The sequence below is a fragment of the Leptosomus discolor genome, chromosome 7, assembly GCF_034619465.1.
Source record: "Leptosomus discolor isolate bLepDis1 chromosome 7, bLepDis1.hap2, whole genome shotgun sequence".
NCBI lineage: Eukaryota > Metazoa > Chordata > Aves > Leptosomiformes > Leptosomidae > Leptosomus > Leptosomus discolor.
The window spans coordinates 60697282-60722624 of record NC_141397.1 but is presented as its reverse complement, the minus strand read 5'-3'; the positions used below and the strand labels follow the sequence as shown (position 1 = coordinate 60722624).

General features: G+C 40.7%; 1 protein-coding gene across 1 annotated transcript in view; it reads right to left on the bottom strand.

Moving 5' to 3' along the window:
- Positions 1-9145: 9145 nt before the first annotated feature.
- PHC3 (polyhomeotic homolog 3) overlaps positions 9146-25343 on the bottom strand; it is a 31444-nt gene continuing 15246 nt past the window's right edge. Inside the window, exons 8-15 of the mRNA XM_086468486.1 lie at positions 24223-25097; positions 22644-22794; positions 21318-21571; positions 20313-20469; positions 16093-16207; positions 14570-14720; positions 14247-14478; positions 9146-9763 (exon numbers count right to left, since the gene is read on the bottom strand). Coding sequence (XP_086324612.1) covers positions 9609-9763; positions 14247-14478; positions 14570-14720; positions 16093-16207; positions 20313-20469; positions 21318-21571; positions 22644-22794; positions 24223-25097 — 2090 coding nt within the window. The 3' untranslated portion in view covers positions 9146-9608. The remainder of the gene's footprint in view (positions 9764-14246; positions 14479-14569; positions 14721-16092; positions 16208-20312; positions 20470-21317; positions 21572-22643; positions 22795-24222; positions 25098-25343) is intronic.

Here is a 25343-nt window from a genome sequence, read left to right as displayed (position 1 = left end):
TGAGCTGCTGACTGAAAAGACTGCAAATAAGTGCAGCGTGACAGAAGGGTGTACGCTGGTGGTCTGTGACCGTGTCCTCACAGATAACACAAGGAAACAGCTCCAGAGCTACAACCCATGGAAACGAGTCCGACGTCCACCACTATTGGAACGGGTATCGCAGCCAAGTGTGGGACACCGTGCCCTTCCACACCGGGGTCCAGGGGGCAGTGAGCCCCTGCCCCTGCTGAGAATTTAACTTGAAAGTACGGGTTTAAGGAAAGACTACTACATACAGAAAACAGGTTTTCAGTTAAACCTTACGTTTATGACTAGAATTTTACACTTCCTTTAAGTGGAATGATCTCAGGTTTTATAGTACAAAATGCAATAAAAGCTTCTTCAAAGCCGGAGCCCTTTTATCAGTGATGTACGTGTTAACCTACTGTCAAAGGTTCCAAGCACTTCTGTGATTTTTGAAGTATACTTTCTTGTTGAAGTGTGACTTTTTATAGGTTTGATTTAAGTTAATTAAGGGTGGTTCTCTCTTTAATGAGAAAAATTTTTTCCTTAATGTCAAGCTACAACTCCTGCAGAAATACAAACTTTGGTTACATAGTACAAAAACTGTGCAAGATGTGCAACTTCCACAACTACAGGCAAGGTGGTGATCCTCACTATTTCTTTGCTGCTGCTCCCCTGATGTACACACGTACACATTAAAAGTTAAATAATTACAGTCAAAGCAATAAGCAACAAGGTTAGTTGCTACACACAAATACACGCCCAAGGTTAAAGAATGGCTTAAATTAAAATGTAATTTATGTTGAAGCCAAAATTACTTTTAAATTAAAACAGTTAAATTTGAAGTGGGACTCTGTCAGTTAGGGGAAGAATCAGTCAGGCTTCTAGCAAAAATACCCTCTTAATTTTCAAATTCTTACAGTTTTATGAAGGTCTTAATTTTGTAGACAAGAAAGAAATGATGCAGAACCAAAGCAGACAAATGGAAGGAGCATTTATTTCCAAAGCACTGAACTCACAATACAATGTTGTATTGAAATAGAAACTATAGAAGTAAATGATGCTGTGGGTTGGTTAATCGTTCAGCCAGACCCACAGGGAACCATGACATCGCACAAGAATACTCATTAAGAAAAATCTGCAGATAACAAAAGGTGCAATTACAAGCAAGTGTAAGCAGCATAGTATAAGGTGCTTTGTTTCACCGTTTGTATGATGAATTTACCCATTAACAGACAGGTTAAAGAAATTTCACTTCTACAGATCATAACAAATGAGAGAATCTAAAATTCATCCACATGCTAGTTGGTAATAGGAAAGTGCTTTTTAAAAAAATGTTTCACAAAGTGAAGATCATATTTTTACATAGTTCACCGTGTGCTCTTCAGCTGTAAAATTTAATTTCTGGGTTATCATTTACATTATTATATATCAATTATAGACATAGATTTAATTGCAGAATTCAATGCTACGTGGGCTAAAATTTCTTATAAAAGAATATTCCAGTATATCACTCCATAAGAACACACAGTCACATCTCAATCATATATTAATCTCACATTTCTGCAATATGCCAGAGACCAATTATTCTGATATATTACTTCACCCCACCTAGTGCTTCTTTCACCCACATCTGTGGTAAATTTCTTTGGGGTTTCAGGGATGTAATCAAAAGCACATGAGCATTTTTAAACAGTAGAAAAGCAGGTTTGGGGAAAATCTGTTCAAAAGGCCATCAAAAGGACAGTAAATGATCAAAAACTGAATTTTAAAACTAGTGCAAGAAGAGAGGCAATGCTTCGCAACACAGTTTGAAGTGTTTGGCACCACTTATGCTGGAAGGTGATTTGGAGGAAATTCTATTTCCATGCTAAAAGTAGGAAAGCACGTACAGTGTTCACTTGAAAAAACAACCTTAAGCGATACATCACTCCCTGCTCTCCCAAATTGTCATTGCTGTTACTTAGGTGCTACAGGATAAACCGTGTCCAAACACATTTTTTTTTTTGACACAGCATTTCTTCAGGTTTTCTATAAACCAGACACCCACTGCAATGGGGTTGACAAAATATTTACAAAACCTAATTCCATTTAAAACCCAGCAAATCTCTCAAATACAGCAATGCGCCAGGCATTTCAGAAGATCACGAACTAACTAATCGATCCCTACAGACTCGGCAGGCAAGGGAAAATTCCTCTAAAATCCATTTAACACCAGGTGAAGGCAAAGTTCTTTTCAAGAACGTTACGTTTCAGATGCCTCCGTTCGGCGTGGTTGGTCTCACCCTTCTGCTGAAGGTGGACAGAACTGGAAGTGCAGGAAGCTGGGTACGGCTGCTGACGGGTTTGATTTGTCCGTGTCGTCAGCCTCCCGACCCGTCATTAAAAGTTGACGCAACTCCATCTATCCTGACGTGGCAGGATTCCCGCAGTTGCTGCAGTGCTTCTAGAATAGTAAAACCTTCAAAGGGCTTTACTTTTTTTTTTTTGTTTTTTTACAGGGAAGCCACAACACGCAGCCAAAGCAAGTACTACTGTCCTGCTGCTACCTCACTGTACGACTGTTGCGTTCCTTCTTCCGCACCCTGTGGGAGAAGTGCCAAAGAGCGTCAACCTTCCGGCTGCCGCCGCACCCTCCCAGTAGGTAACAGCGGCCCTACGGGTCGGCACGCAGCCTCCAGCCGCCGCGTCCCGGCCTGCCACGGAACGGCGTTAAAATAGGTGAACGGCAGCTCCGTCAGCCCACTTGTACCCGTGACTTCTGACGGAGGGAGACACCAGCTGTGAAGCGATGGTTACCCCACTGCCCTCCTAACGACTCTGACTTTTCCTCTGTGCATTTTTGTTTGCCTGGTGCTTCTGGGAACTCCCAACGCTGAGCCTTAAGTCCAGCCCTGTAACCCTGAACCCCTGTGCTGTACAACTGCATTGCAGTGTCACTGCCAGAGAGAAAGAGGGGAGCAGCTGTGCTAGGAAGGTGGGAATACCTGAAACAGCAAGAACTACAGACCACCACTGCTGTACCTCCGCTGGACGTTACTTCTTGTGCTGTGCCAGCAACTAATGGCCTTACACCATTCAATACTTTACAGTCTTTAATTCTGATAGGATTATTTGATATTAATGGTAACAGCGGCTGAAGCGTTAACCCTTCATGAGAAACTTCCGTACTTTCCTCATATAAAGAATCCCTTAAAACTCAGCACTGATTTTAACGAGATACTCTGTGTGTTTTGAACTCTAAATAGAAGTATTTGGCACTCGTTAATAACCCCTTCTTTACACACATCTTTCCTGATCAGTACTGGTTTGCCAACACTGTAATGCCCAGACTGCCTCAGGAGGAAGCTGGGTGTGCAGAACAGCTCATTGTTCTTTCAGACACTGACTTTGCAAAGCTGCCAGAGGACGGCAACATCCCGGCCACCAAGACACTGGCCAGGCAGCAGAGGACGACACGAGCCTTCCCACAGCTTGACCGGACTTCACCCGCAAAGCAGATCCGCCTCATGAATCAATTATGTTTATGCTTCCAGCCTAATCCCATAATCAGCAAGGATACCCTGATTCAGTGCCTGTGAACAATACTAGAAGCTTTCCAACAACCCTACGTGACACGACAGTGCTTTTTGTGCACAATGAAAATGCTTCTTAAGTGTCACATATTGCACTTACACGGTGTTTGTGATCGCTATTCTATGAACGTACAATTGTGCTCAATTTGTAATTCTAGATAGAAAAAAAAAATCTCTTCAGATCTCTCCTTTTTCTAGCTCCTTACTGTACACGATCATTTGGGATAATTCAGCAGGAACCTCATACGTGCTGGAAGTCTAAAATTTTTTAACTTGCAATCTGTTCGCAACACTGACTCCCAGCACCGTGCTGCGGAAAAGCGAGATCAATGGCTACGAACGCTAGCCTAGAAGCTTACTGCATACCTTCAGGTACAACCATATCCACATCTCTCCATTTTTTTCCTTCCACTTAGCTGTAAGAGATCAGTAAATAACACGCACAACCTTCCCGTGAGCGAGCAGGAGTAGAGGTTACACAAACCTGCACAGCAGCTGAGGATGGGGCCTTGAATACCCGGGGAGGTGCTGACCATGAGACCCGGGGGACAAGCGGGACACAAAATGCTCCAGCCAACACAGCTGACACCCAACAGGGCAAAAAAAGCACCTTCAGAAATCTATATGGAGAAGGAAACCGCACGTGACAGAGCTCCTCCGAAGTTACGATGACGGTAGAAACCACTCTGCCCGATCCACGTGGATTAGGGTACCGCGTGCCAACTGCTGTCGTGTGCGGGCTCTGACCGAGGGCACAGGCCGTCCGTCAGCTCAGGCGACACGGGACAGCTCTCTGGAAAAGCAGACCTAGCATCTGCACGGCAGGCACTCAGCTGTACCGCCGTGACCATCTCCTTTTTTAAATGTCACTACTTGCAAAGCCACCCCGCGGCTGTAACGACATAGAACTGAGAGGGTCGAGATAAATTCTCATGACTAAATGCAAATTCCTTTAAAATGAACTTAATTTACGTTTAGCTTTAATGAACTATGCATTGAATGAGTTTAAATTGCTTTCTCCTCACAGTATTTCCTGTCTGAAATTACAGCTCACTCTGCCAAGAGTGACTTAAAAATGAACTCACTGTAAGCAATTAACACCCTACCTAGAAATGATGCATTTATAGCTCTGTCCATCCCTGTTCCACACAGCATTCAACAGAAACAGTATATTTAAAGCAAAACACTTTAAAATGTTAGTTCCTCTCCATCTCTACTAAGCTAATTCGGGTGAATGTTAAAAAAAAAAAGTATCCTAGACATTCTTTCGCAGAGTCATTACCTAGAACAATTGATGAGTAAAAGTCTGGTTAATGAGTGATAACTCATTAGCATGTCTAAATATATGCTAACAGGACATTCCTATGCAACACTGCTAAGAAAATAACCCTGCAAGCTTTTATACACATGCTTAATTTTAATAGGAACAGTCTCAATACTATCAGAACTCTCACGTTATAAATTACGTGGATGTCTAATTACCGGGACTCACGACAGAGCCGTCACTCAATTCTTTGACCACTCAGAGTAGGCATTTTTCAATGTGCAAGACATTTCTTAGGCTATTGAGCTGTAAGTTTCTGCACTGATATTGTGATAGTAACATGAGAACAGTTACCTGGAGCAGGCGTTGGTTTTAACTGGTACGCCAGGCAGCGACACGCTGCACCCAGCAAAGTCTCACGACACAAACTTCCATTCACACTACAGTTACGAAATGGTTTGATGCCTGAACGTTTCCTTACAGCTAAGATCAAGATGCAATGCAAAAAGCTATCATAAACCTGCTCAAATACTTGTTTTTATCCCACTCCCTTCCTCTTGCTGCCACATCTGCAGTTACGATGGACTCCGTCTGCTCTACCCAAAAGGCTGGATTCCCACTTGTGATTTTCCAAAAAGAAGTTCATGGGGGGGAAAAAAAAAAAAAAACACCTGCTTTCACAGGAAGGAAATGAGGAAATGGATACTTGAGGGACATAAACCCTCTCTTTGAGGGTTTATTTGAGGTTACCTCATTGACACAAGTCTAGCAAAGGTTTTACCCTTCATCAAGAACTTCATTTCTGGAAAAAAATATAATGGATTAAGGGGTAAAGAATGGATTTACAAAGCAGCCCGTTTAAAAACCCTTCAAACATTCTCTGGTGATCCAAGACAACTGGCAGTTTAACTTGACGAGATGGTTACTTTTTATTCTCTCTCTAAGCAAAGTGGTAAAGCCTTCCGAACGTGCCAAAGGTGAGGCAACACGGGCTGGCTGGCAGAAGTCAGCCGTTCCTCGGCAATGCTTGTTTTTGAACGAGGAGCAGCCCAGAGCTCCCAGAGCACTTCAGTTGGCAGAGGTGGCCAAGCCTCCCTGCTGGAGTTCTGGGTCACCTGCTGGGTGGCAGGAGCCAGGTTAAGCAGGGGAGTCTCCATACCCGTTCTGACCATTCAGGAGCATTTTGTTAAAACCCCAAATAAACTTAAGTGTAATATTGGAAGAAATCTTGACAGTCACGTTCAGCCCAGGGCTCTGCAAAAGGGTCTTGCCCTGAGCTAACGCTGCAGTTTGCATTAAGGGGTAGGGTAGGATGGAGACGAGCGGAGAAAAAGGGAAAAAGCCATCCAAGACATCTCCCTTCGGAGCTAAGATCCTACTGCATCCTGTGCTCTTTCTACAGGGACTGAAATATTGCAGGGATCACTGTGAGATGTGCCCACAACAGCAGCAGTCTGAATGCAGAAGACAAACCCCCAGGAAATAAAGCTAACAAAAAAGATTTCTCGTAGACACACATCCAGTGGGAGCAACCGTTAAAAACCAGTCAATTAAAGTCTACAATGCTTCTTCTTTTGAGAGAGTGTCTAGCGTAATTTGTGGGGAAAGCCATGGGAAATGGTAGTATAAGCCTGGGAAAACCTCACTGATCGGAACAGAAAAAAGCGACTGGCATGCAAAGTGGTTCTGGAGGAGTATTACTCTTAAGTATTATATTGCTTTTTTGACTAAATTCAAAAGCTTCTGAAGTAGACTTCAGCTGCACTTGGAAGTTTTCCAGCCTACTTTCACGTAGAGGTGTGATTTATTTATTTTTTTTTTTAAGAACTGATTTTATGGACACAGCTATACTGGCAAACACCTCCGTGTGTGCACGTTTCTAGCAGCACAGGTTAGTACAGCTGGGTCTGCTTTTGAGTTCCTGCTTAATGCCAAAAATCGGCGAAGGAGAAAAAACTTCCAATATGCATAAGGCCCACATTCTTAGTTGCTGCATTCATGAATATTTAAAGCATAAGTCACTATCTGTGGCTCTCCCAAAACCACAGAAAATGTAGTGTACCAGAAGAACCAGAACAGACGTGCAATAATCAGGTCTGCTCTGGGCTCCTGGCATCTGTCAGTGATTACGTCCCAGAGTCGTACATAAACACTAGCTGCAGAAGGTCTCCTGAAAGCTGTCTAATAAAGCAAAATTAAAACAGCTGCGAAACTCTCACACATGTAACAACACTGTGATTAACTGCAGGTCTAAATAAGACTCATAAATCCACGTTTTCAAATATGCCTTAAGCCGTTATCAAATCACATTTACGTACACCTACTTTTTACATTGCCAAACAACAGTACAGTCAGAAGACAGGTTAAAAATTAGTCAGTGAAATTTTCGTATAAAAATAATAAAACTTTTAAGACAAAAGCCAAAGGATAAATATCTAAGATATCTTTAGTCTTCAATTAGCTCATCAAAACAGAACGTATCCTTTAGAACATATGTTACAGATATGCTACACGGTGTATCGTACAGAAATGCTACAAACGGGAACCTACAGTCTCCAGCATTTGAACAGCTTTCAAATGAACATTGCCAAACGTTACACCTTCAACTAAGAAGTTTATTTTACAACAGTAACTGAAGACAGGAACACCAAATTAGAAAGTGCTTAGCAACTTCCCTCCAAAATAAACCCAGACATCAATTAATTCTCTAAAGCCTTTGGTGCTATTTGGATAATGGCTCTCACCACATACTAGCACATAACAGCAATGGGTTGTCCTACCTTGGAGCTTCAGTGGTTAATAAGAATATTAATAACATCTGCTATTAGTAAGCTCAAACAGTTGTAATTAAAAGCAATGATTCTAATGTTGACCTCTGGAAGCAAGTGGTAGTATGTCTCTAAGTAGAAACAAAGCAATAGTCTAATTAAAGGAAAATTAAGTACAGATTTTTCTGTAATCCAAATTTACTCTTTAAGGTCATCAGTTAAATATTATACATATTAATCTACCTGTCATAAACCTTCCTTTCAGCCAGTGTATGTGCATTGACTCCTTTTGATCTAGGTCAGCAGTTCTCAAACTTCAGATCAGTTCCTCTTTTCAGGAATACTTTATAGTCCCCCCGAATATCTCCCTACACGATCATACATTATGCATTCATTTGCATAAAATACAAAATACATTATTTGCAGACACATACACATATTTAATTCAAATATACACAATGACTCTATTGGCACACTTGCCCTTCTTTCCCTCTACAGGAGCTTGGGGATCTAGGTCTGTACCTCAGGGGAGCGGAGCTGCAAAAGGGCGGGAACAGAAGGAACAAGATACCCCCACGGGCATCGGTACGCAGGTGGTGGGGAAGCAAAGGCCGAGGAGGCGCCGCTGCCTCAGAGCCCAAGCAGCTTCTGAGAGGGTCAGTAACTGGGGAACACGTAATTGTTCCGCACGGAGAGCGGGAGAGGGAAGACGGAGGGAGACACGGCAATCCCACCGCCTGGGTCTGCAGCATCCAAGCCAAACCCTCCTGCCAGAGGGGCAAGGCCCCACGAGATCTCCCCCGGCGCTGCCTAGCGGTGGCATTCCTCCTGCCGACCTGCAGCTCCGGGCTCCCTCCCTGCAGCAGCAGCTGCTCCTACACGGAGCTCTGAAGGGACCCCATCGAGCAACTCGCTGTGCTCCTCCCTCAGGCTCCCGCCAGCCTGGCTCACACTGGCCAGTGGGCAAATACAAGGTGCTTGGAAGCTTCCAGTGAGGCAAGGGGAGCACGCTACAGGGAAAGACAAGTTAGAAGAGGTATCAAGAAAAACAGCATCTGAGCTATGCTATCCCTTCTCTGCCTCCAGTCTTTCGAGTACCCTTGCCTCAACGTGAGCTAGTTCTGGCTGCAGTTCTCAGCCCCTCACGCCCAGGCATTTGGGAACCTGAACCCCGAGCGTTCTCACACCTTCTCAGGATCCACTCTGAAGGCCCATTTGAGAACTGCTGGCCTAGTTTAACTAGCAGCATGCCAAACTACAAACCTCACAACTTAATGCCCTCTTAGTGCATAGCAGCATACGAAGAGTAAAGTAACATGTGCTTCAGTTACCTCTGGCAAGAGTGTCGTGCCGTTGCATTTCAGTAGCCCCGATGATGAGGATTTTGGTGAGACGTCTACGTGGTTTATAGTATTTCCAGACCTCAAGAAAATACTACAGTGGCAGAGATGAGGGTAAGCCTACACAAGGAGAACCAGCTACCAACCTACCCCTCACAATTCGCTCAAGACTAAAAGAAACTCAGAGAGCACAACTAAATGCATAGCATTTTACTGTTATTAGTGCTTCCACAGGGTCTGTGGACACTTCCGTTAGTTCAGTCCAAAAACGGCTGTATGTGGGAAAATCTTTCAGAATACAGCAACACAATTTAAATGGTGTTTCAACCGGGGTGGGTGCTGGGGTGTTAAACTTGTAAGGTAAAGTACATGTTGGGGAATATTTAACCTATCACAACATATTCCACTTCTTGTTTTTTTCCATGAACTCCCACTTCAATTCAAAGTATTACTCAGGCTTTACCATGAGCCTATTGATTGTTGGAGACTACAGAGGACTACCTGGTATAACCAAAGGAACATTTTTAAGTCTTTATGTGGGGAAAACCCCCTGTATTTAACAAAACATCACAGTAACACTCATGCCACAGTGAAGATGTTAGAATATTACTGTCAGTTCTGTCACTGAGAAACTTGTTTAAACCTTCACGTTCACCCCCTAGGATTCTTTCAATGAATTGATACGTGCACAGATCTTCAATGCAGGTCCAAGCTTAATATTCATTGCACTCATAAGGTGATCCTCCTTCAACAAGAGGAGAGCTTGTCCATCAATTTCTTGTGCTCTAAATTCATCTGCAATATCTTGACAACCTACAAGGCAACATAAAAAACCAATTACTGGGGAGAAACGTGCGTTCGAGGCAATGACTCTGTCCACGCTACAGCGTTTCAGCTACACAATTTCTACTGCTTGTCCCTTTAGCTTGTAGAAACTAAAGGTATGTACAAGGGTTCAATATCACAACGGGAACTTCTGAGATAATCCAAAAGTGATTTTTACTACAGCCTCTAATTACACTGTAATTATTGGAGAACGAAACGTTGGAAATTTCTAACCCTAGGAAAGACACCTTTCTCATTTCATCAAGAGGAACAATCGCCATGATCTCAGTTGGAAAAGACTGGCAAAATACCACCGACATCGCAATAACAGAGTAATTCAAGGGAGTTCTTTCCAGCAATAAAGAGACACGCATATTCTACTGCTAGGTGCAACTCAATGAGAAAATTCATATAGCTACAATTTCCAAAAGGTGTTAATGCCACCTGCATGTTACCACCACTGGGTTAAGTAAACAGGATTTTGATTTATGGGCTTTAGCATAACTGCCTCACAAAGACATTTACCATCAGTTACCCCACTGAATACTCTACACACAGCAGTAGCTTACTTCACACATGCAACTTGAAACTGGTTGGATTTTTTTTTGAAGCTATAAACCCTTTCTGAACATGAAATAACACAGTCTCAGGTTACTGAGGCCTACAACATAAGAAAAAGGACTCTTCATGGGTTGGACTGTCCCAAGCAACTGAGGGCCCCTTTCCACTGAAGAACACTGGGGAAACAAAAGCTTCCTCAAAAGTCCTTCTGGACATCTGTTAAGCAGAAACAGTCACTTACACCTCGCTGTACGGCAGCTCTGTTATAGGGACAAATGTCTTCTAACAAGGTGAAGAGCAGCACTCATTGTCACTTGTTTACTTGAAGATTTTTTTCCCCCCATAGCCACATTTTTCATGGTCTTTATATATTTATGTTCTCAATCCAGTGGTCTCTCAGTCTGTCTCTGAGCCTTTCAGACACATTTTAATTTGTGCTTCACCTTCCATTCCTGCTTTCAATTATGCCTCAGTTAAGCCTATTTTTTGGCATTTTTATATATTCCCCTGTTCTAAAAGTATACTGTTACAGAGATAGGAAAACACGGCGAAGAACTCCTTTTCCACCCCAGATGAGAGCAACTGACTAATTTCACATCCTCTTCTGTATTCAGATTTAAATTCTATAAAGAATAGATAGTTTAATTTCCTGATGGATTTACAAGTGTGTAAGAGACAAACAGAAAGGAAGTGGAAGGCAGTAACCACATCCAAACCTTACTTCATTTGGATTATTACTGTGTAGTGGTCATAACATTCAAAATTGGAAAAGATTTGCTTTTCACAAAGAATAAAGCATGATTTTTTTAATCTTAATGATTCGTTAAACAGACCTCATGCAACAATTAGCTGCCACTTTATCAAGGAAAGGGAAAAAATAAAGGAGAACTTGAAAAAAAGAAAGGTCGTCTTACAGAATTTTACTGAAGCCTCTGGCTACACCTCTAAACCTCTGTACAACCTGAACCTAGATTGTATAAACTACAATCCCAACAGTAAAACAGTTACTCTGTAGCAGTTACTAACTGTTAATCAGCACTAAGGATGATTTTCCATAGCATTTAATACAACGCAGCTTTAATACACGATAAGCGCCCAGTTCCTTGGGCATTATTTATTGTAACCAGAAATCAGAGTGGTATCTTTTGGAGAAAAAAAAACAAGTCAGTTTGTCACAAACAGTATTTATATAGCCACTAAAGCCATTAAAATGTTTCAGTGCTTGCATGTATTCCGTAACATTTACTTTTAGCACTTCTGGTACAGCGATGCACTCGTGCAGCCCAGCTACAAACTCTACCACAATCGGTAAGAGAACACTCTCCAGGAGCCCAGAGTTGTCAGAGCACTCCCGGAACAGTGCTGCCAATAATAGGAAGAAAAACCTTAAGACAAGTAACCATCCTCAGGAGGATTTAACAGTCCTGTGAGCATCACGCAGGTTCCTATTTTTGTGTTGACAACGGACAAAACGTCTGTAGCTCAAGTACAAAGTATTGCTGTGAAAGGTGTCGCTATGTCTGACTTGAGACCTGAACATGGGGAGGGTCAGAACACAGCATTTACAAAGAACCTGAGAGATCAAGAGAAGTTTTTACATTTAGGAATAAAAATGGTCCTATTAAAATAGGTAATTGGTTGTTGTTGCAGGCTTTTTTCTTTAAGCAGGACATGAAGCATTTCCATGCAACTTCTCCTAAAATACCCTTCATCAAAGTCATTTTGGAAAAGCAAAGGATGGAAGTTGAATGTTTTTCAGTTCCCTGATCCAAGCACATCTGGGTGTTCTTAAGCACTTTCACAATTCGTCGTTGTGCAGTCACTTAAGCTAAAAAGAGGATGGGAAGTGGATGAAAGAGCATTAATCTTGCAAGTGCAGAAAGGAAGGAGGAACAACTCTGCTGGGGCTTAAACTGTTGCTGTCTCTTCCCCCCGGAAAAAATAAGTAACACTAGAAGTGTCCTACAGTCTTCATGTCTCCAAAAGACTCCGGAGGAATTCAGGAACAGCCTGACAAGGACACTTGACTCCACAGGTAGATCTCAGCCACAGATTCTGTGCAGAAAGCTGTAAGTCAAAACAGATGTCCCTCATGTTTATGAAAAGCCGACACATCACTGTCTCCTACAACATGGCAGATGGTCTGCAGGGACTGCACCAAGCCTTTATTGCAGAATAGCATAATGAAAGTCAATTATATTATTTCTTGTATTATTCAACTCTGACAGCATTTGAAAAAACATTTTTTTTTCAAGAGTGGCTTGAGAAGATACTGAGCAGAATAAATCCCAAAATTGCCAAAACCCATGAAGGTATCTACGTAATAATAAAAATTCTGGCAGGTTGTGAATATAATTTTAAATACCTATTGAACTTTTTTAAAAAAGTATTCCTTTTAAAAAAAGTATTTGAGAAACTAGGCCTTAATATGGATGGGAATGAGTACAATAAATTTTCATTAATTACAGAGAAATATAAAGTTTATCAAAGAGTACCTTGTTTATAGAATACAAAAAAAACCCAGATCCAGCAGCTGGTGAAATATTCTAAAAATAAAGGTTTCAAAACAGAAACCACATTTTAAGAATAATACTTTTGCTTTCATGCTTGCAAGTGAATTGTGTTTATAATGGTACTTTAATTTTTCTAGGACAGGAACGACCATCTATCCTTTTGAAAAACCTAGCATCAGGAATTAACTTGAACCTCAAATCTACAAAAACAGTAACTCAAAACAGCAGCGATATAGTTATATTCCAGTAACACAGCTGATGTACAGAAACATCAATGACCTTGTCTTAAACCTAAGCAGCTTTCCTTGTTTTTACAGCCATCACTGCAAGTTCCCAGAAGCAGATAATGTATCTTAACCACAATTTTATAAACTATCAGAAGAAAGGTACTTCAAGGATGACTTTTGCTGATTTAAGACATCCCTTACTCAATTCCTGGTCTGATCTATTTTAAAAAAGACGATCTGTCATAACCCATGTGTATGACTTAGCAATGAAGATACATCCTTTACAGGTTATTAGTCTAATGGGATACACAGAAAAATGGTTTAGCATTCCAGAAAAAGTAGAAAATGAGGAACAAACTTAGACTGGGTTTCGATATTTTGACATGTGAGCTACAAGGGTAAACCACAAAAATTCTGGTACGACTGCTATTGTGGAGACCCGCCTTGTCACCTGGAAGGATCACAGCATCTGACCAGACAGAATGGCATCCTTGTGAAAGAGAGGGGAGTGCAACTTTAAAGCTTATGGTAGTTAGGAAATGGTAAATAAATCTGTGAATATTGAGATAAAGAAAAGGTTTGTACATAAGGAGAAACAAGATTGTTTTTCTCTGAGAACAGACCGTGTCTGCCAGTATGCAGAGCCTATGTGGAGAAGTTCTCTGCATTTCAGTCACTGAGCAAAGCTATGCAAAATAAAAATTTAGCTTTATAGAAGAAAAAGAAATTATTCTTTTTTAATGACATATCATGACAGGTCTTTCAAATGTTTCAGTTGTATAAAGTAAAATAACTTCCTCCTTGCTACTTTTACTGAATAAGCAGCAAGTAAGGAAGGAAGAGAAGAAATGTAAAAGGAAGTGTCTGATCTCTCTACTGACCTCTTGAGAGAAGTTTTCTACAGAGCTTTTCTCCCAGACTGAAGGGAGAAACAGCTCTAATCTCCATCAGCTGGCGTGCAACAGCAGAAGTGGGGCTAATTCTATCAACATGGGATTTGTGCTGAAGGAACAAGCAAGAGGAAAGAAATCACGTTACAACTTTCTGTCGCCAGCTAACGAGTACACTAGTGCTGTTACCACACCACCTCCTCGCTGCACTGATGCTATAAAGCAAGGAACGTTACTGGTAAAAGAAATAAATGGAACAGGTTTTTTGCACGTTACATACCAGGCAAGGAATGTATAAAGGCCCAGACTTCATCAACCGTCCACACGGATGGGTCAGCTTGCACCACTGGTAACAAGTCAATGCTCTCGGGCATTTTCCTAATTCTGAGTTCCCTTAGCTCACGTTCTCTCTCTCTTTCACTCTGTCTTCGCAGACGGGTGGTCATGGCGGCTGGAACAGCATCTTCATGAGAAGCCATATCTTCTTCTGCAGATGGATAAGTAATTGGAAGCTGGAAAATGCAGTACAGATACACTGCAGTATTATATTTTATTTGTAATTCCCAAAACAATGCCATAGTTTTAAGCAAATATTCCACAGACCTGTCTAAGAAAATGATCTCGTGACGCCCCATCAGGGCCACTCGGTCGACGCCCGCGTCGCCCAAGACTTTGGCTATCTGATTTCCGATTCCAGCGACTGGTCTTGTCTGATGTAAACAGCCCAAATTTCTTAGTGCAACTAAGGCTGTGCCTAAAGAAGTAAGATATATTCAATAATGCACTAACAGGTTTTTGGACTAAATTCAATCAAGTAACCATAAAATTACAGTGTTGTAGAAATGCCGCCTAATTAGAGGCAAGAGCAGCTGTCACAGAAATACAAGAGAAAGGTCCCTCAAAGGCCATTTACTCATACCCCTTGTTTTGATGCAAGATCAAGTACATCTAGATCACCCCTGGATGATGTCAGTCTTTCCCATTCTTTAAAATTTTCCATGACAGAAATACCTTTCCATTTTATCACATGGTCCAATCCTGCTTCTCTAAGATGCCTGCTAAAAGCTTAAAGTCTTTTTGTGTCTTTTGCTTCCATTTTCTGGCTGATACCCAGTCAAAGAAGGATGGAGGCAAAAACCTCCCATCTTAAGATGGAGGAGCCAAGTCCCTTCTTATTTCACTGGTAGTGTCCCAACAAATACCAAATCAAAAATATACATTCTCACTACTTAAAATGGGAATGTCTCACATGGGGTATTAAAAAAGCAGCAGACCTAAGAGAAAGGTGGTCTCAAGGCACAATGATGCAAAAAAAAAGAATTAAGTGGTGATTAGAAATGGGAAACTATTAATCTGGGATTAAATATCCCTTTTCCAGCTGTAATAATGGTAGATTTTACATTCTGAGGTTGACTACAAATTCTTTCTCTCTTAACCAAGACAAAATAAAAGCAGCGTACTAAGCCCAAAGAGAAAGAGAAACCATCTGTTTGCCAACCGTGTACAAGCAAATTGCATCATTTATTGGTTTCAAGAAAGGAGAAGCTTTAGAGAAGACCAAATTATTTACGACTATGAACATTTCTATTTTACTCTATGCAAATCAATTTTTACACTGTTACTAAAAATATTTAAGAAAGTTTTTTTGTCTATGCAGCATTTCAATTATGCCAAGATAAATTCAATGGGTTTTTTTCCCTAGCATCACACAAAACTGTAAGAAAGCCCACCTAGCCCACCATTCTTTCTCTGGCATTTCCCAACACCAAGGGGACGACAACAGGCATATGAAAAATATATAATGATTTGTGGCCCATGAATCTCTGCAGCGATTTCCAAACACTCAGTAACCCTTAACCCATTTCTCTTCCATGATACCCATCACCTTCTCAGAAGCCCAACATTCACATCACCCTCTGGAAAGAGGTCTACAATTTTAATGTAATTCCCTTTGTCTATCTTTTTGAAATACATTATAACCTACCATAGTCCTTTGCACCCATATACTCTGCAAATTTGGGTAGAAGGCAGTCATGTTTTACTGTTTCTTTGTTTTTCAACATCAGATACTATTTGGGTGCTATTCCATAAGCCAGATAATGACAAGCAATAATTAGACAGAGTACCTTTTGGCACAAGATGTGGAGCAGAATCTTTTTGACCGTAGAAACTTATCAGAATATCCCATTTTCCCACAAAATTCACACTTCAGAAGATCATTGTCAATTTCATCCAGTCCCTCTAAAGAAAGGAGTGAGGCACAAAGAGGTCAGTTTCAGTGACACAAAATTATGCTCAAAAGTTTCTCATCTCAAGCAGGCAGGTAGGAGATTTTCAAATACCTAACACAATTAACACTCTGATCAACAGAAAATTATGCAAAGCTAAGCAAGTCATAAATTTCATTCTCTATAGAAAAGATCTTGAGCAAACTGAACATTAGTGAACTTCCAATTAAGATATTCAATGAACTTTTTTGTCAAGTTTCAAGCCATCCATGAGCACGTATGCCCGCAAACATAGCGAACAATGATTAAAAAGAAGTGCTACAGTCCTCATGAATTGCTTATAAAGGGTTCACTAAGAGAACTGGGCATTCCACAGTCCAAATTCAAACTCTCTTGTCATGACATAATGCATTAACCTTTTAAAATACATTCTTTCAATAAGCAACTACTACAGTCAAACCAACGACTTCTGAAAGCAAGTAAAACATTGAATCTTACCTATGAAAAAGATAAGCTGCATATAAGAAAGGGCTATAGCATCTGTAACATCTACCAATATACAGCTCACTGTTAACAGAGTATTTTTCTGTTATTGGTGACATTTCCTCCTTGTTGTGAAGAGCTCAGACACCAGCTGAGAGAAGCATCAGTGGAAGAAAAAGGAGAAAAGCCCAAAACAAGGCAGTACAAGACAGCAAGGCAGCACACAAGTCACGTGCTGAACGTCTATGCTCTCTTCTGCTGGAAGCACATTTTGTGGGTAGAGTGTGGTTTGTAGGCAGTTTAGAATAATGCCACCTATCACTAAACCAACGTGACTTGTGGCATGGAAAAAACCCACCCTTATCCCCATGCACCATCTGTGAAATACACCACAAAGAGCGAAGGAGCGAAACCGGCACAAACTGAGATGTAACATTTTGTGGTCATTCAGGTGAAGTAAAAGAAGTGCATGCCACATGCCTGCAGTCTTGGACAAAATACACTGCTCAGAAATTCAGGGGACTAAACAAACATGCATTTCTCCCACATTTCTAATTTACCCGAGTCACTGTTTCGTATACTTTGTCTCTTGCTACTCACCTTCCACATTCATACTTTTAATTTTACATAATCAGTGCAAAAATTGCAAACTAGCTTTTTGTTCTAAAGTCTTTGTTAAGCTCTGATGCCAGCTAATGCAAACACAGGCATCAAAGTGTAACTGAAAGATTTTTAACTATGAATTTGTAGAAGTCTGTTATGGCGACCTTACCGCGCTAAACTGCTTGCTAACACTAACTCCTGTACTCACAAGGTAACAAAAAAGCACTAGTGCAGCAGAGAGCTGAAAACACTAAAAAGGGTATTTGAATAACATATCTAACATATCAGGACTCAAAGACATAACTGAAGCCAACAAACCCTCTGGCCGTGTCAGACTGAAAATTACCGTGTTGCAAGTCTCCAACTTAGTGGGTTGGTATCACATAGGAAATAAAAACTGGGAATTGGAAACATACCAAATTTGTCCAACCTTGCAACTGAAGCTAAATACCACCAACGCATCCTTCAAATAAATCACTCCCTCTCTAAAAAACCAAAACACCCTCACTCCCAATCCGAGTCACGCTCTGTGGGAAAAAGTGAAGTAAAAGTTGATGCTAAGAGCCTTTACTTTTGCATATTAGGCATTGCTACCACACGTGCAGTCATACCCTGGCTTAGCATCAGAAAATCTCTGCTCAACTTTGGCATATGTGGACGTGTCTCAATGCTGGATGTTTCCTACTAGCTCATCTAATGATTAGTTGCAAATTGTGTCCATTAACCTAACGCCAGCTGCCAGGAACAGGAACCAAAACCATGAATGTCTGAATAATTCCATAAAACAAGAGATAAGCTGTTTGAAATCTGAGAAACAACATAGTGTCAATAATAGTGGAACGTTCTTAGGGAATGCTCTTGAAAACAAACAGAATTAAGACCTACTGTAACAAACCAAGGGCAAAATAACTATTGAAACAGAGCTTGGAATATTCTAGAAGATACACCAGACCGCAAAAAGTTTCATTTGAAATACACTGGGTGAAACAAGGTATTTAAAAAAAAAAAAGCAGCTGTACTCTTGATCAAGAAAGCAAGTTTATTTAATAGCAATTTACTAAGCAGTCCTGAGCCACGAGCTAAAATCGTTTTGTGTGTAGAAAAATCATAACTCCACTGAGCTGTAGAAGAACCAGAAACTGTCAAACAAGTCATACAATTTACCAGATGACTTTATTTTTTTAAAGCCTCTTGTGGTTGATGTTTTTGTGTCACTGAGCTTCCCTCTCAAAGAACGGGTAAAATGGAAGCCCTCACTGGGAGACGATGCCAAAAAAACAACAGCAATTTTAAAATCAAATGAAACAAAGGTTTAGAAAACTTCCAGCCACACTGCAACCCTCCACTATGAATATGCCAGATGCTTGCTTTCTAAAATTTAGTCTGCCACACCTCTGTGAAGGTTTCTGAAGAATAAGGTATGGGCTTCAAATTCTTTTCCAGTAGAATATTGTGTAACATACTTGAAAAATGGACCCTGTAAAAATTGTTTCTTCTGTTTTTCTATGTAGGCAACTTAATTACAACATAATCAAAAGAAAGTTACAGCTACAAAGCAAAGCACTTCAAGCATCTAAACCAGGCTGTTACTGCGAAATGAAGAGGGGCTCTGGACTATACTGAGATATACTAGTAAATGCAATCATATAATCAGCCATAATTTAGGAAATCCTGTTTTATGTTTCATTTTCAGGTACTGTTTCCACAGTTTCTGACTTCTTTGCACAGATGTTATATCAACATGCAGGAGGACTGCAACCCATCAGTATTTTCTTCCAGTGATGTACCTGCAAGGTAAACCAGCTCCTACTAAAAAAAACAGTGCTACAAGTAAAAATATAGTCTTAATTTTAAGCAGACATATATATTGCCTGAGTGGTAAAGTAAATCAGCCTTAAGCAAAAATTCCAACCATGTTTACTTGACTTTTCCTACCAACAAATACTCTCCTGGAATTCAGAATGCTTTCTAAAGCAAGCTTTTTACCTTGTCTGCAATCCTTGACTTGGGTCTGACCCAAGGCACTTATAAGCAGTAATGGATATAAATCATTGCAGTAAAAAATACTGCATCAGAATCTAATAATCTGAAATCATTGGGCTAATTTGTTTGCTGAGATTCACAACGGGTGCAGCCAACTTCCCTATTGCACTTCAGTACCATTCACCAGGGCAGAAGCCACAGTAAGTAACGAACTGCCTTTGGTGCTGCTCTCTTCAAAGCTCCTGTGACGAGAAGTCCAGGGGGACGGACTGTGCAAATGGTTAAGTGAATTTCCAACACCTAGAGTGGGAAGCCGTTGAAGGACAGCTATGGTGACACCTGCTACTGCTCAGGACACGCTGTCCTGACTTTTTTCAGCCACGTCCGATGCAGACCTGTGGCAGTAGCAGGCCCTGCATTTGCTCCTTCTTACCCTGCTCACTACAGTCTTGATATGAAAGAGGGAAAAGAACTATTTTAAGAGAACGAAACGAAGAGTTGCATTAAGACAAATTTAAGCAGATCACCAAAACCAGCTCCTGTGCAATTGCTCAAGCTGCGGCTGAAGAATTCTGAACTTTCAAATATTGGATAAATTTATACAAACACGTGAGCTAAAGAATAACTTGGCTTTTCTGGGCCAGGCCATGGTTTAATTTCCATTTCGTAACACTCATGATGCTACCTGCATTTGGGCTTGAACAGCAACAGTGGTGTAACATATCCAAAATACTCGACTGCTGAGTTCTAAAAAAATCCACGATGACGATTATGTCGGATACTGCATGGGGAACTCAATTTAGCTCATGAGTTGTGCCAGAGACATTATCCTAAGCAGGGTAAGTGCATAGTTTCTTGACATTTGCGTGCATCTACAGCAAGTGCTGTTAGGATGTGTAGCTAGCAAAAAACCTTTGAAAATAGCTTCTGTTAGAGATAGTGTAAAGACTGAAGATTCCAGAAGTACAGACAGGATAGGATTCTGTAATAGATACAGAACTGAAGGGGGGAAAAAAAAAGAAAAGGATATTTAAACAAAAACTACAAACCTTCCGCAATCATATCCTCTATCTCTGTGTCCGATGAGTTGTCGGCATGTTTCGTATTCTGCAAGTCTGATTCAACACACACAACGCTCATGATCTGACCCTCCACTAGCAATCTTTTTTCTGCAGGCTGTTCTACCAGCAAAGATGAACGACTTACCTATTGCAATAAAAGCAAAGCAACAGTGATTAGCTGAACAATGAATAACTGAAAATCGTATCTGCGACTTCGCAGTTGAAACTGAGACTAGAATCCCCGCTTCTATTCAGTATCAATGACATCAGTATTATATAGTGCCAAAGCTCTAAATAGCAGTTCTCACATACAAATATTCACTCCCGTTCTGCAGAGCTTGCAATTACATTTAACAAAGGAAAACACAAATTATATCTAGAGAAATGAAGGAACGGGAAAATGAGAGATATATTAAATTAGTTAATAAGGCAGGCTCAGGGGTCTTAAACTGTCCACTCATGGATTGAAAATTTTCAACAGTAATTCTTACCAGACACAGTACTAATCATACCAAGCTCAGTAGGGGGCTTGCCAGTGCTTGAGACAACAAAATTTTAACATTTTAGAATTTTAACAGAGATTCATCTGAGAGGTTTAAATTAAGGTATCGCTTAAATTGAGGTATCTAGGCGACAGACAAACATAAGACAAAGTTATTGCAAACAGCAGCCTAAAATCACTCTCTGTAGTTATTTCCAGACGTAGCCTATCTACTCAACTGTGTTTCTGTTTTCATTTAGTACCCTGTCATCCAGTGATACTGGCAAGCCAAACAGCAGCATGTATTTCTTATGTATATAATTGGAATTCAAACAGTCCAAGTATATGAATGCTGTAAGAAACAGGTTACCAATCAGTGGAAAAAACCCTCAAAAACATTTGAAATAATGATTCAAGATCTAAAGAGCTTCTAGCCACAAATAACATCATCCTTAAAAACGGTCTGTTTCAAAAATTAGTAGTAGAAAATTCATAGCAACTTTCACACTTACAGGGAAGGGCTCTAACCCCTCCTGAATCACAAAGCCTTCAATGACGTGGGTCAGGATCTGCGGTTTAACAATAGCCTGGGGAGGTTTATTTTCCAGGCTAGGAATGCTATTGGGCATTGATGTGCTGTTGCTCCTTGTTGTGGCTGCTGGAAGCAAAAGAGGTGGTGGTGGAATAGAGGAGTGTGAAGGATCCGACGGAGATTTAATTACTGAGGCACTGACTGATGACGTCACTGAAGGCAGTCCCCCGTGTTCTGAAAAAAAAAAAAACAACACAGTATGTTACGTTTTTATCACTCATGTCCAACTGTTGGCTCAGAATTCTAGAAATAAGCAGTGATAAGCCCTCCCACCTCTGCACCCATCATCCCGTAACACAGGCTTTTCCCTATGGTTTATAGATTTTACCTTCAAAACAAGATGGTTTTCCTTGACAGACTATTCCACCAACAGGTCTCATGTAAACATTTTCCTTCACTCAGTACCTACTATCTATAAGCCCAGTGGGCCATTCGTTACCTACACAAATCACAAATCCTTCAGTCAAAAGCAGAAACCAGTATTCTCAAACACTGGATTCACAAGACTGAGCAGCTGGGGTATTTCTAAAAAGAGAGTTTATTTTCAGGGATGCTTTGAGCCTCAGTAACCTGCAGGGTCACAAGAATATACAGCATCAAGGCACTAAGCACCACTAAGCACCCAGTTATGTGTATAGCATATATATCTACATATAGAGAGTATATTTGTGTATTTAGCACATCGGGGAAGTTACATTAGTTTGCAGGACAAGAACTGACGCAGGCACGTATACCTTACAGTTCACCGAAGAACAAAAACTTTCACTGGTAGCTTTTGCATTAGAACAGCTCCTTACTGTGGCATATAAAAAAACCCACGGTGTGAAAAAGAACCATACAGTGTAGTCAACCATTCTGATAGCAACTTCTGATTGCTGACCCTGACTCTGCAAAATCAATCCTCACACCACATCGGGCAGCATATTTTGCCTACACCCCACCGCTATCAAAGATTAACTGGAGATTTACATTCCTGTTAAGCCTTTAGTATAAAAGTATATGCTAAAGAGCTCAACTGTTTTCCATGCTACATGTCATCCAAACATATAGAAGCTACACCTTTGAGACTGAATCATTCATTCTATCACATGGATTTCTAATACAGTTCATAGAGTTCCTTTTACTTAAAAAAGGATACCACTAAACCATAAAAAAGACCAAAATCATAGATTTTTATTTTAAAACATCAATAACTAGCAGAAGCTTCCACGCAGAACAGCTACCTTAGTTTGACATTTGTTCTCACCTGACAAAGGATCTTCTGAATTGAGTGCCTCTCCGTTCCCCAAGGTTATGGCTGGTGGGGACAAAGTGGGGGGCGTAGGTGTTCTAGCCATGTGGGCGCAGTCTGATTCCTCAGGCATCTCTTCTTCACATACATTCTCCACTTGGTAAATCTGCATCCAACAAAACTATTGCTTTAGAGAGATTTCCATTCTACCTCAATACCTTAAAAGAGTTGCATAAATGCGGGGTTTTTTTAATGTTTACCAGTTAAAATGTTAAAATACACTAATCTCCTAATAAAATACTAGTTTCCAAACTGCATACGGAGCAATGAACTCTGGGGACAACACGATGTCTATGAGACCAAAATTAAAGTATTTTGTCACAAATAGCAAAATGTAAAGGCACAGTTCCCCTATCAGACTAGAGAACTTGACTTTTTCAACATCATATCTTTATAGTTCACTGCATTTTTATTTACACACACATTTGTAGCTATTTAAACACTTCTGCAAAACACTTTATAACATAATGACAAGTCTGCAAACTGTTCTCTATCTTATACAGCAGTGTAATCAAACTGAGTATTTCAGAAGAATACACCAAGACTATCAAGCATTAGTGGTTATAAGAGATAAGGCTATTTTCCTCAAAACTATTAAAGTAAATTTACATGGATTACTGACAGCCAGTTTAGCAGATTAGGGTGTAAACCACCACCCTGTCAGAAGCAAACCTGGCTTCTACTCTTTTGCCCAACTTCTACATGAAATACCACACAGTTGATTTATCATTACTCTTCATATAAATTAAACAGTACACCTTCTTCCTTAACCCACTGGTAGCCTGAAAAAACCCTACAAGAGCTGTTGATTCTTTTGCTGGCATTAACCTCGCTAGCATGTTACCACTAAAGCCTAGCAATGCCATCTTCAGTGTCAGCATTATTTGTATATCATTTTATGTCACTGTACGTTATTTTAGTTCGGTGTGAGTGAAGCTGAAACCTTCAGCAGACATTGGAGACTAACACAGAACTAAATTAAATGACAGTGATGGGGAACACTAAGACAGCATCAAAAATTGCCCTATTCTTTTATGAAGGGGACCTTTTAAATGTTAGTACAAAATTATCCAGAACTTGATTATCTTACACATCTGCTATACACCTCTGTACCTAGTATAGAGACAGTTCTTCTACTCCAAATTTGGATTCCCTATATTATATTTGTATTAACATAAACAGGTAAAGTTTACAGTCTACATGGTATATTTATCAAAATTCATTGAGGTAAGCATTCACATATATCTACTTGCTTTCTTAACTTTAGATACGCTGCAATTTCATTAAGAGAGAAGATTTTTAGGTCCAATAGCTGCACTTTCATGATTCTTGTTCTCGACTGATGATCCATCACAAAAAGCCATAAAAAAAATCAGAGGAAAATGTCTATTGCTTGCTTAAAACTAACTTCTGTAATCAACAGGTTTCTTCTGGTACTGTCTAGCACCTGGTTTAGCTCCTTCTGAAGTCAACGGGGCAGATCTACAGCTCTTTAGCGAAGCCGAGGATAAAGGACTGCAATATCACCACTTACCACTGGAGTTTCAATTGGTACCGATGGCTGCACCTGAAGATTTACTGCAACAGTCTGTGGTGGTGGAAGAGTTTGAAATGGCAGCTGGACCAAAGCTTCTGCAGCAGGAAGTTCCTCCTCAGAAACCAAAGTGTTTTGAACCAAAACCTGGCCCTGGGACAGAATTTCAGGCTGCACTTGTAAAGACTGCACAGACTGCAACGGCAGTTGTTGAATCTGCGTTGAAGATGTTGACAGCTGAGGAGGAGCTGCAAGAGGGATAGGTGTAGACTGCAAGGCTGAATATTGCTGGTGGGGTGTCGAGGACACGATCTGTTGGCCTGGGGAAACTAAGCTGGGCTGATCTACTGACCCTATATGCAGTGCGGGGGAAGATGGCAGTGGAAGATGCGACGGAAGGTTCAGTGGCTGTGCAACTGGTCGAACTGGGTTGGTAGGGGTTTGCTGAGGAGCAGCCTGCTCTGGCTGAAGAGCTGTTGGCACGAGGGAGTTTGCCTGTGACTGAATAAGTGCTTGAGGGTGAATAATAATTGTGGGTGATTGACTAGGGGAGTGAGAAGGTGGAGGTGACACCACTACCGACTGCTGAGCTGACTGGGATGGCGTAGGAGATAGCGTTAGAGGCGGAGGATGGATGTGAATAGGTGAGCAATGAGACTGGACACTGCTGGGACCTGGAGGAAGACCATGGCTTGGGAGTGGTAGACAGTGCTGTGATGGAGGGGGTTCCTGACCCGAAGGGGTCTGAAGTGCAATTGGCTGGACTTGCTGCTGCTGTTGCAATATCAGCTGATGATGGGAAATCTTTGGAGGTGAATGAAGTGGGATCTGCTGATGTTTTACTAGAGAATGAGGTTGCAATGAAGAATATGAAGCTGTAAGGGGGGGAAAAAAGTGACAATTAGTATTTAAGTCCGGAGAACATTATACAAATATTAAAAGAAAGGAAGTTTTTACGTTCAAGTAAGGCTAGCACAATTTTTTCAACCCTTTGGATCTATGTTTAGAAAAATCTTCTTTGACAGCATATAGTACACAGAAACAATTTATTACAGAAATATACAAATTTCCAAAGCAAAATGCAGCAATGAACAAAGGAACATAGCCGTGCTTTTTACATA